This window comes from Hyla sarda, chromosome 10, assembly GCF_029499605.1.
Source record: "Hyla sarda isolate aHylSar1 chromosome 10, aHylSar1.hap1, whole genome shotgun sequence".
NCBI lineage: Eukaryota > Metazoa > Chordata > Amphibia > Anura > Hylidae > Hyla > Hyla sarda.
This window is the reverse complement of record NC_079198.1, coordinates 127,287,453-127,300,086: the sequence shown is the minus strand read 5'-3', so window position 1 is coordinate 127,300,086 and position 12,634 is coordinate 127,287,453. Positions and strand designations below refer to the sequence as shown.

Genomic DNA, 12,634 nt, shown 5'->3' with positions numbered 1-12,634 from the left:
CAGAGACAACCAAAGCCCACAAATTGAGCTCACGGAAGAACCCCCGTCGATGGAGAAGGACTAGGACGCCAAGGAAACTCCAAAGCTACAGTCCAGAAAGAGAGACAAGTAAAAGTTGACTAGGAAGCCAGATGGGCCAGAACCATCCCAGAAGGAGCTAGGAAACAACTCCAAGGAACACAGAACTAAACAGAGGGCTAGCCAGGCTGGAAACAAAAATTGAAAAGGGTACAAACAAGAGAACCCCTGGCAGAAAAAAAAACACCAGGAAGAGCAGTGTACGCCTGAGCAGAATGCAACTATGGAAGGTGGAGACCAGAAAAACACTGGAAAAAAGAAAGAAGGATGGGGACTGGCTGCTGAGAGGCCTGGTGCAGAAAATCGTTGAACAAAACAGCTGCAGACCAAAAACCTCCATCCCAGGGGCCCGCCGCGAGCACCTGGGAGGCGAAATAAGCTCGAGTAGAGTAATCCGGATGACCGAAAAGCCCACCGCCCGAGAGTAAATTGACCCATGAAGGAGGAGATGGAAGGAATAAGGCCAAAAAGAGAGCAGAATGCCCTGAAAAGGGGAATCCCAGAACACCGGAGCGTCCAAAACTGGAGGTACCCGGGTCACCTGGAAGATGTACACCTGTAGAGTAAGTAAACCCAACATTCGAAAGGAGGAACAAACCCCTCCAGGGAGATTGCAGCGAGGAAGGAGGAGAGCAATGTCAGGAACCAAACGACAGTACTAGACCAGCTGTCGCTGAGCCATACATGAGTGCATAAACTCCTCCAACAAAGGAGAGTGCCAAGTCTGGATGAGCAGCAGTAGATAACCAAGAAATAGGAAGAGAGCCAGGCTGCAAAAGTGCGCAGCTCAGCTGATTGCTCTCAGCAAAAAACAAGAGCCCAGCCAGGCACTCCACCTATACAGAGGAGGGGAAAACAAGAGGTGGTCATTATGAAACCCAGGCCCAGACCATGCCAAGCTCCCTGATCCCAGTACCCCCTGTGGAAGGGGAATCATCAAAATGCGCCAGGCACTACAGGAGCAGTGAAATGCCGCCCGAAGGTAAGGGGCAAAGGACTGGGTGGACGTAGTCCCCAGGAACCCTGCCACATCATATCAAGGAATGGAGGAGCTAATTTGAGTTCTGACTACAAATGGGAGGAAGAAGCACACACACACCCAAAGCGGAACCGTGGACCAGAAGGGTATCAAAGGAGCCATTCTGGTAATTTCCTACGGCAACAGAGCCGGCGTCTGAACAGCCTGCACAGGAACTCAGCACAGATACCTGGAGGCATGGGGGGGGGGGGGGGCTGAATCGACTGTTGCCCCCATCATGCCCCATGCAAGAGCAGAGGAGATCGACTGCCTAAACCTGTGGAAACAAGATCACAGGAAGGCCCAAGGCACACCCCACAGAAAAAAGGGAAGGTGGACTCTACATGTGCAGAGTGGCCTAGCCACACAGACGTGGTTACCGCAGGATAGTAGAGGGGTACCAAGACTGCAGACACGAAAGAAACCGCAGACATTCAAAAGTCCAGCAGCATGGTATCACAACCATACCCCTAGCAGACCATCGTTGCACCCCTAGAAAGGGGAACAGAGAGTGCTGCTCTTTCTGTGAAAGTCCATGGAACCTGCAGGAAACGTCCACACCCCAAATGGTGCCACACACCAGGACGCAAGGGATGAAGGATGTATGTGGAGCAGAAAACTTGCAGACACAGTGTGACCGGCAAGTATAAAAGATCCAATGAAACCACCAAGACTCTCTTTGGAACTTCATCTGGAAAATTAGTCCCCGGACTGTAACCGCGGGAGCGGCAAGAATGGGGAAGGTGACCTGGCAGAGTAGAAAACCATGCAGATACAGTCTGGCTATCTGGCATAGGGACCATGGCCACACCGGGTACTGTAGACAGAATCCCACACAGTAAGTGGGTTACTCCGGTTTCCCGTCTGTCGAAAGCTACTACTCTACCTTTGGCGGATGCGGGATCCTTTAAGGACCCGGCTGACAAGAGGATTGAAAATCTGGCCAAATTCGCCTTTGAAATGGCGGGTTCCTCTTTGCTTCCTGCCTTCACTTCTGCTTGGGTGTCAAAATCCCTTTCTGTCTGGGCATCCCAACTCCGCCAGGGGCATTTTGTACGGGGCCCCTTTGGAAGATTTGGCGGATCTTGCACTTTAACTCTCCGATGCTCTGCTTCTATGCAGTCTGCCCGTTATACAGCTTTTGACACAGGTAACCTAGTATTGCTTAGTCGCTCTATGTGGCTCAAGGCCTGGGACACCGGTGCCGCTTCCAAGAAATCTCTGACTGAGCTTGCTTTCGCTGGGACCCGACTTTTCGGGAAACGCCTGGATGAAATTATCTCGAGGGTACTGGAGGTAAGAGCTCCTTATTACCGCAGAATAAGCTTCACCGTACCGATTCCCGCAGGAAGTCGACCTCTTTTCTGTCCCATCTTTTAGCTTGGGTCGAGCGTCCAGACCGGCGCCTTCACAGGATAAGAAGGCTCCTTCCTTCAAGGCCCATCCCTCCTGGAAGTCATATACTTGGCGGTCCTACTTTCAATGGTGTGAATCTCACTCCTTCTCTCCATTTGTGATCTCCCTCCCACGACTTCTTTCCTTTTTACAGTCTGGGCTGGAACAACGCTTTGCTCTCATTTCCCTTAAGGATCAGGTGTCGGCTCTCTCCATTCCCTTTCAGCGCCCCCTGGCATTCGATCCTCACATCCGGACTTTTCTGCAGGGTATTTCTCATGCGGCCCCGCCTTACAGATCCCCTACTCCTCCTTGGGATCTGAATCTGGTTCTCAGTGCCTTGCAGGGTACTCCCTTCGAACCTCTCTGTGTTGTTCCTCTTCGCATCCTTTCCTGGAAGGTGGCCTTCCTCATTGCGGTCACTTCCATTAGGAGACTTTCGGAACTGGCGGCTCTCTCCTGCCGTCCTCCCTACCTGGTTTAACACCAGGACAAGGTTGTTTTACGTCTGGTCCCGTCCTTTCTGCATAAGGTGGTCTCTGCCTTTTATCTAAATGAGGATATCGTCCTTCCGTCCAGCTCCGTCCCATCCCAGGGAACGTTTGCTTCACGGTTTTGATGTGGTACGGGCTGTTCCGATTTACCTTTTGGTCACTTCTTCCCTTTGCCAGTGTGACTTTTTGGGCTTACTGAGGGTTGTCATAAGGGACTTCCTGCTTTGAAGGCGACCATTTTGCGGTGGATCCGTTCTGCCATCTCGGAAGTTTACCGCTGACACCGGTACCGGAAGACACCTCCTTTCCGGGTCTCAGCTCATTCCATCGAGGCCTCATACGCTCTCTGCAATAGGGCTTTGGCCTTGCAAATCTGTATGGCGGCCACCTGGTCATCCTTGCAAACATTTACTAAATTTTACCAGGTGTATACCTTTGCATCCGCTGATGCTGGTTTGGGTCACAAGGTGTTGCAGGCGGCTGTGGCCCAGACTTCCACTTGAGTTTTTTCCCACTCCGGGGACTGCATTGGTACATCCAACGGTCCCTGTGTCCCCCAAATTTCTTTCTCGGAGGATCCATTGGGGGACAGAGCACCCACCCATTTGTTCTGGTGTCCTTGGTTCGGCTACCTGTCCGAGGGTTGGTTCGGTTAGTTTTTGTCTGTGGTTTCCTCGGACAGTTACTGCTTTGGGACTAAACTGATAGCTCAGAGTCTGTAGGCGGGGTATATCCTGCTGGGAGGGGCCGACTTTCTTTTGTTGCCTAGTGTCAGCGCCTCCTAGAGGCAGCAGCATATACCCACAGTCTCTGTGTCCCCCAATGGAACCTCCAAGAAAGAGATTTTACAGTAAGCATAAAAATCTACTTACCTCACTTCCAGTAGGAGGGTATATGCTGTCAGGGAGGAGCCAACTTTTTTTCCTAGTGTCAGTGCCTCCTAGTGGCAAAAGTTTAGGTGTCCCCCAATGAAGAGCGACCGAGAAATGTTGCAGTATCTTGTTATACCTTTTTCATTGGACTACTCTGTTATATATATATACCGTATTTTTCGTCCTATAGGACGCACCGGCGTATAAGACGCACCCAATTTATAGGTGCAAAATCTGAAAAAATAAAGATTTTGAACCCAGTAGTGGTCTTCAACCTGCGGACCTCCAGATGTTGCAAAACTACAACTCCCAGCATGCCCGGACAGCCGTTGGCTGTCCGGGCATGCTGGGAGTTGTAGTTTTGCAACATCTGGAGGTCCGCAGATTGAAGACCACTGCATAGGAGGTAATACTCGCGTGTCCCCGCCGCTCCGGACCCGTCACCGCTGCCCTGGATGACGTGATGACGAGGAAGGAGAGCGCCGGCCATACAGGGGATCCCTGAACGGAGAAGACACCGAGGAGGCAGGTAAGGTCCCTCCTGGTGTCCTGTAAGCACCAACCTGGCTATTCAGTCGGGCTGTTTGGGACCACCGCGGTGAAATCGCGGCGGTCCCGAACAGCCCGACTGAACAGCCGGGTTAGTGTCACTTTCCCTTCAGACGCGGCGGTCAGCTTTGATCGCCGCGTCTGAAGGGTTAATACAGGGCATCACCGCGATCGGTGATGTCCTATATTAGCCGCGGGTCCCGGCCGTTGATGGCTGCAGGGACCGCCGCGATAGGGGTGTATTCGCCGTATAAGACCCATGACTTTTTCCCCCCAGTTTTGGGGAAGAAAAAGTGCGTCTTATACGGCGAAAAATACGGTATATATATAATTTTATTTTCACATTACTAACAGTGTAGCACCATTTTCTCTCAGTATAACCCCCAGCACTTACCTTGCTTGACACAAGTCTTGTTCTGCAGCTGATACCCAAGTGGACAATCGCACTGAGTCTCCCCTGAAGATAAAGTCTCCTCCTTTACCCCCTCTGGACACCGGCAAACTCTGCTGTTGTTGGCCTTGGGTAGACATAGGAGACGGCAGGAGTTGGATGTACAGGCATTGACTCCTGTGTGTGATACATCAGTGTGGGTGAGAAGAGAACTCTGCTGTTATTGTACTATGTTCACCAATGATTTTGCAGATACTGAACAAGCAGGGATTACTAGGAGAGTTCAGCTTTAAAGCTTGCAAAATAGAGAACACAGCTCTGGAGTATAATACAGGATATAACTCAGGATCAGTACAGGATAAGTAATGTAATGTATGTACACAGTGACCTCACCAGCAGAATAGTGAGTACAGCTCTGGAGTATAATACAGGATATAACTCAGGATCAGTACAGTATAAGTAATGTAATGTATGTACATAGTGACCTCACCAGCAGAATAGTGAGTACAGCTCTGGAGTATTATACAGGATATAACTCAGGATCAGTACAGGATAAGTAATGTAATGTATGTACACAGTGACCTCACCAGCAGAATAGTGAGTACAGCTCTGGAGTATAATACAGGATATAACTCAGGATCAGTACAGGATAAGTAATGTAATGTATGTACACAGTGACCTCCCCAGCAGAATAGTGAGTACAGCTCTGGAGTATAATACAGGATATAACTCAGGATCAGTACAGGATAAGTAATGTAATGTATGTACATAGTGACCTCACCAGCAGAATAGTGAGTACAGCTCTGGAGTATAATACAGGATATAACTCAGGATCAGTACAGGATAAGTAATGTAATGTATGTACACAGTGACCTCACCAGCAGAATACTGAGTACAGCTCTGGAGTATAATACAGGATATAACTCAGGATCAGTACAGGATAAGTAATGTAATGTATGTACACAGTGACCCCACCAGCAGAATAGTGAGTACAGCTCTGGAGTATAATACAGGATATAACTCAGGATCAGTACAGGATAAGTAATGTAATGTATGTACACAGTGACCTCACCAGCAGAATACTGAGTACAGCTCTGGAGTATAATACAGGATATAACTCAGGATCAGTACAGGATAAGTCTTTTCTTATGTTACCTTTCCATTTTCCCTTATAAAAAATCTTCATGTCCATCACTCCAGACAATCGGCCAATCAGGACTTCTGACTGGCTCCGTTGTACTTCGAGGCCCTGAAGATGCTGAGTTGGGACCAGTCGTCCCAGTAAATTTGGCTCTGTGAGAGGGAATACAGGGGTCATAAGTGGTCGTGCCTCCACTGTTACACGGTAATATGAAGACCCTGACCTCTCACCTTGAACACGGCTATGGCATAGGGATGGGGCAGATTGTCCAGGACCACCTGCCTCTGCTTCCCGTTGAAGTCGATCCTCTCTATGCGATCCATGTGGGCCTCGGTCCAGTAGATCCAGTTCTCATCCACAGATATGCCATTGGGCCATTTAATGCCATCAGAGACCAAGTGCGTCACCCCCTGAGCCGTCCATCTCACTCCTGTAGATTCCATGCCTCTCGTCTCCCCAGTCTGTCCAGAACATGAGCCTGAGAATGGAAACATGAAAGTCATATGGGAACACAGACTGTAATAATCCGTTATTAAAGGGGTACTCCGAATCGTATACTATAGTACGGTACTCTCTATGGGGATTACATGTTGCGGAGGACATCTGCTGATGAAGGAGACCTCTTCTCCTACAATATAACCACCAGCATGCCATGATCTCTATTAAAATTTTAATTTTTTTTATTTTAAATCAACTGGTGCCAGAAAGTTATACTGTACAGATTTGTAAATTACTTCTATTTAAAATTTGCAATCCTTCCAGTACTTATCAGCTGCTGTATGCTCCAGAGGAAGTTCTTTTCTTTTTAAATGTATTTCTTGTTTGACCACAGTGCTCTCTGCTGACACCTCTGTCCATGTCAGGAAGTGTCCAGAGCAGGAGAGGTTTGCTATGGGGATTTTCTCCTGCTCTGGACAGTTCCTGACATGGACAGAGGTGTCAGCAGAGAGCACTGTGGTCAGACTGGAAAGAAATTTAAAAAGAAAAGAATTTCCAGTGGACCATACAGTACTGGAAGGATTAAGATTTTTTAATAGAAGTAATTTACAAATCTGTTTAACTTTCTGGCACCAGTTGATTTAAAAAATATTGTTTATCACCGGAGTACCCCTTTAACTGTGGCATCCAGGGGGCTAACCGGCTGTGATCAGCGCTATCTCTGTTCCTGGCCACACCCCAGCCGGCAACTGCTGCATATGGGTTGGGCTCCGCTCCTGGGCCGCACCATATCCACTCTCAGGCCCCTCCTCCATGTTAAGTCTCCACCCCTCATTATACATGTGCAGTTTCCTTATAATCTTTTTCCTGTTCGTTACGTGTCGTTTTTAAAGGAGTTTCTGTAGTGAAACAAAGGATCGGTGATAAGTTATAGATCGCAGGGGTCAGACCACTGGGACCCCCGGCAATATCCTGAATGGGGCCCCGGCAGTCTTCTGGAATGGGGCTTGTTGACCCTTGCACGGAACGGCGGCCAACACGCCCCCATAGAGATACATGGAGGGGGTGTGACGGCTGCGGCTTCGGGGGTGGGGACGGCCGCTTCAGGCAGACTGCCAAGCCCCATTCAAGAGATCACAGGGGGGTCCCAGCAGTCGAACCCCCTGGGATCTATAACTTATCCCCTATGCTTTGGATAGGGAATAAGTTAGGTTTCACTGCACTACTCCTTTTAAAGGGGTACTCCACTGGAAAACCTTTTTTTTTTTTTTTTTTTTTTTTAAATCAATTGTTTCCAGAAAGATAAACAAATTTGTAAATGACTTCTATAAAAAAAAAATCTTAATTCTTCCAGTACTTATCAGCTGCTGTTATGATCCACAGGAAGTTCTTTTCTGTTTACATTTCCTTTATGCCTGAGCACAGTGCTCTCTGCTGACACCTCTGTCTATTTTAGGAACTGTCCAGAGTAGGAGCAAATCCCCATAGAAAACCTATACTGCTCTGGGCAGTTCCTTAAATGGACAGGGGTGTCAGCAGAGAGCACTGTGGTCAGGCAGAAAGGGAATTCAAAAGGAAAAGAACATCCTGTGGAGCATACAGCAGCTGATAAGTACTGGAAGGATTAATATATTTTTTTAATAGACATCATTTACAAATCTGTTTAACTTTTTGGCACCAGTTGATTAAAAAAATAAAAAAATAAATAAATAAATAAAAGCTTTCCAGTGGAGTACCCCTTTAAGACTTCCTGCTGGTTCAGTAATCTAAATAGGCAGAGCTGCATTTTAAAGCATAGGGGAGAAAACATAGAACCATTGTGAGCCTCTAATGCAAAGGCTGTCTGGGCATGCTGGGCGTTGTAGTTTTGCAACAGCTGGAGGCGCCCTGGTTGGGAAACACTGCTCTAGAGCAAATGCTCCCCGATCTGTTTCCCCCTCAATGTTGCAAAACTACAATGCCCAGCATGCCCGGACAGCCGAAGTTAAACAGATTTTTAAAATACTTCTATTAAAAAATCTTAATCCTACCAGTACTTATTAGCTGCTGAATACTACAGAGGAAATGGTTTTCTTTTTGGAACACAGAGCTCTCTGCTGACATCACGAGCACAGTGCTCTCTGCTGACATCTCTGTCCATTTTAAGAACTGTCCAGAGTAGGAGAAAATCCACATAGCAAACATATGCTGCTCTGGACAGTTCCTAAAATGGACAGAGATGTCAGCAGAGAGCACTGTGCTCGTGATGTCAGCAGAGAGCTCTGTGTTCCAAAAAGAAAAGAACTTCCTCTGTAGTATTCAGAAGCTAATAAGTACTGGATGGATTAAGATTTTTTAATAGAAGTAATTTACAAATCTGTTTAACTTTCTTGCACCAGTTGATGTAAAAAAAAAAAAAAAAGGTTTTCCACCGGAGTACCCCTTTAAAACCACAAGAGCAGGTGAAGGAACGACTATATTCAGACTTCTAATATATATATATATATATATATATATATATATATATATAATGATTGATTGTGGATTCTGCAGCCTCCAGAGGGATGGAGCGGATTCGGTCACAGACGCTGGTGATGAGGAAGAGGAAGTGAAGTTTTTTTTTAGTAATTCTGGGATCCCACATTATAATCATCTCATTAGGATGTGGCCATCATTGTGGGATTATAAGTAAATATACTCAGCGGCGGAGGGATTCTGCGGTAAGCGCTCGCTGTGGACCGCCGCCTCCAACTATGACGCTCAAAGTAAATGTCTATTGGGCGGAGATCAAACTCAGAACATAGGAAATTGCTAAAATGTTTTTTAAATTTTTGTAATTTCTTTTTTGTGCATTACTGTGGGAAAGTTCTTTTTACCATCATTTAGAGATACGCTTTACTGTAAGCCACATGAACACAGGCAACAATAGACAGGATCTGTCTCCCCCTAACATGAATAGGAAACATTACTGGGTGTGCTCTGTGACCTTTGAAGAGGTCATTCCACAGGGAAGGGGGAGGCTGAGCTGCGGATAACATCTATTGTCATCTCTATCTACTGTAATGTTGTACAGAAGGCTTTCCATCTGCCTCCTCATCGTCACAGACAGTTCTGAACAGGAAGTCTCAGCTTACTTTTAGGCCTAGTGGCCAAAATTAAAACTGCAAGATTTCGGCATTATTTTAAAATATAGATAGTAAAATGAAAAAAAAAAAAAATTTAAATATGTAATAATAATAATGATACAAATAAATAAATAAATAAATGTTTCACAAAAAAACTTGATTCCTGATCACACATGTTTGAGCACAGCACCATCTACTCAACTCACCCTTCATTGGGCACTAGCGCAAGAGCTCGCGGGCGCTCCAGGACGGTGGAGTTGAGGATAGTCAGGCGTAAGTCTCCTTCGGGATTGGCAACCTACAAAACAGAATCCGTCAGATAGATATATATGATGAAGTCTGTACATCAGTGTTTCCCAATAGGGGTGTCTCCAGCTGTTGCAAAACTAGAACTCCCAGCATGCCCGGACAGCCAACGGCTGTCCGGGCATGCTGGAAGTTGTAGTTTTGCAACAGCTGGAGGCACCCTGGTTGTGAAACACTGATGTACATAAAGGTGTAAATTGTGCAGCGCATTAACCCTCCCACTGCCCTCCACCAGGGATCCTTACATTACTTCTCAGTTTTCCTGAAATTAACCCCTAAACTGCTCTATACCATCCTCTTTACATTAACCCCCTCACTGTCTTAGACCATTGCAACATTAAAGGGGTACTCCGCTGCTAGGCATCTTATCTTACGACATGAAGTCACAAGGGTTAATTTCAGGAACTTTCTAGGGTTAATTTCTAGATCCCTAGATGCATTGGCATTAACCCCTTCACAGACAATCAAGGATTCATAAAGGGGGTTGTACGCACAAAGTGTATTTTATATATCTGCCCAGGAAGGGGTTGATTTAAAGGAGTACTATGAAGCAAAACAATGAATCCCCTATCTAATGGTTATTCCTATTAACTTCTAGTGTTTTGGAACCTAAACCAACTCCGGCTAACACAAGCAGACCCCCGTTCTCAGATATCATGTGGATATACTGGAGACGGGAAATACCCCTGTAACAACAGGCCACCAGGACACTACCCTAGACCATCAGGGATGTAGACAATAAACTTCACTGTAAGAGATCTGGATGCAGTTTTAAAGGGGTACTCCGCCAACAGACATCTTATCCCCTATCCAAAGGATAGGGGATAAGATGTCTGATCGTGGGGGTCCTGCCGCTGGGATCCCCCACAATCTCTGTTAAGCACCTGTGGCGCACCCAGCATTCTAAACAGAATGTTTAGAACACTGGCTTTCCACGGCCAGAGATGTGACATCACACCACACCCCCTTTTGACGTCACACCACACCCCCTCTATTCATGTCTATGGGAGGGGGCGTGGCAGCATTCTAAACATACTGTTTAGAATGCCGGGTGATCGGATGCCGCATGGAAATCGCAGGGGTCCAAGACCCCCCAATCAGAAATCTTATCCCCTATCCTGGGCGGAGTACCCCTTTAAGAGTATGTTCACACTACGGATTATGAACGGACTCTCCGCTCGCATAATTCTGCGGCACTGCGCCGTCACCATTGACGACTATGCAGTGTTCGCGGACTTCAGCGCAAAGAATGAACATGTTCTTTCTTTGCGCGGAACAATTTCAGCGGTGGAAATTCTGAAATTCTGCAGTGTGAACGGGTCTGACGGAAGCCCATTCACACTGATGTTTATGTTCACAGCACCTAATTCCGTTGGCAGAATTCAGCGGGAATTACGTAGTGTGAACATAGCCTAATACTATTAGCCTGGACGCAATAAGGCCCTGTATATCTGGCTGCTATATAGCTCAGTATTCGGGGACTGTACATTGAGGCTGTGACTGTGAAGAGAAGCTGTCCGAGGGTCCACGAGCCTTTACCTACAACCCTGAAGTAAACCCACCTGCCCAGTTTGCCATGGTGCCAGCTTGGTGTTTTTTTTCCCCAAATACATAAAAAATGAATGTCCCCCCCCCCCCATACCTCGATTTTTTTAATTCCAGCATCGACCCAATAAAGCAACTGGCTCAGGGGGTCAAAGGCCAAGGATTCCACAGTCTCCAGACCACTTTTGACCAGGACTTCCTGCCCGGAGCTTCCATTCAGACAGAGTCGCTGCAAGGAAAGTGAAGACATGGTAACGTCCTCCGATGAGCCGTCCTGGGATTGTGTGACGGTGGGGAAAGCCTTTACCTGTATAATATCCAGGGTGACGTCAGCCCAATATAAACAGTTACTCTCATAGTCGAAGTCCAAGGCTACAGCCCCCCGCAGACCCTTCAGCGGCAGCTCCTCACTGACCCCCGAGGACAGGTCATGGCGGTAAATGGCGTTCCTCATGGCGTAGAGGATAAACTCATTCTCCTCTTAAGGATGATAGAAGGGAAACAGATGAGAAGTTTGTCACATGACCACAGTAAGGGTGCGTTCACACGGCCGTCTGTCCCCGTTGTTTTATCCCTGTTTTGTTTCCTTTTTTGCAGCCTGTAAACGGATTCAAAACGGTTTTAAAAAATCCCATTCATGTCAATGGGACTTTTTTACAATCCGTTTGCACCCGTCTGCACTCATTTCCCATTTTTTTGATGGCAGAAAAAAATGGCACATGCAGTATTTTTTCTTGCGTCCAAAAAACGGAAGAAAAAAACGGATACAGTAAATTTAACATTGAAGTCTATGGAAAACGGATGAGCCTTTAATGTCATCCGTTTGCATACATTTTTTAAATCCGTTTTTTGATCCGTTTTTACTTTTGAGCGTTCTCAGAACAAAAAATATATTTTTTGGTTTGTTAACTGAACAAAAACGGATACAAATAGATAACATCCGTTTGCATCCGTTATTGCCCGTTTTTTTAAAGTCTTTTTTTTATCTTTGACGGGAGAAGAACGGGACGGGTGTAGACGGCCGTATGAACGCAGCCTAAGAGCCTACAGGTTCCCCCATTTACAAGAACAATGCAAAATCGGTGACAGAAAAATACAGATGTCTCTAGAATCAGGACTAACCAGCAGAAATTCAGTCCCTAAAGAAAATACAAGATTTCCCAATCATCTAGTGCAATTCTATAGAAATCTGGCTTAGTCAATGTACTGTATAATGTAAAGTTGTAATACAGCTATATACGCTGCCCTCTTATAAACCAATATATAGTACATTTATAAAGTTACATATATTCATAGTTCCAAT

At 46.5% G+C, this 12,634-nt stretch overlaps 1 protein-coding gene across 1 annotated transcript in view; it reads right to left on the bottom strand.

Annotated features, from left to right (window-relative positions):
* The window catches only part of SORL1 (sortilin related receptor 1), a 161,985-nt gene that overhangs the window by 75,626 nt on the left and 73,725 nt on the right, over positions 1–12,634 (bottom strand). Inside the window, 8 exon segments of the mRNA XM_056544046.1 lie at positions 4,801–4,974; positions 5,953–6,027; positions 6,030–6,090; positions 6,169–6,348; positions 6,350–6,416; positions 9,687–9,778; positions 11,429–11,560; positions 11,639–11,811. Coding sequence (XP_056400021.1) covers positions 4,801–4,974; positions 5,953–6,027; positions 6,030–6,090; positions 6,169–6,348; positions 6,350–6,416; positions 9,687–9,778; positions 11,429–11,560; positions 11,639–11,811 — 954 coding nt within the window.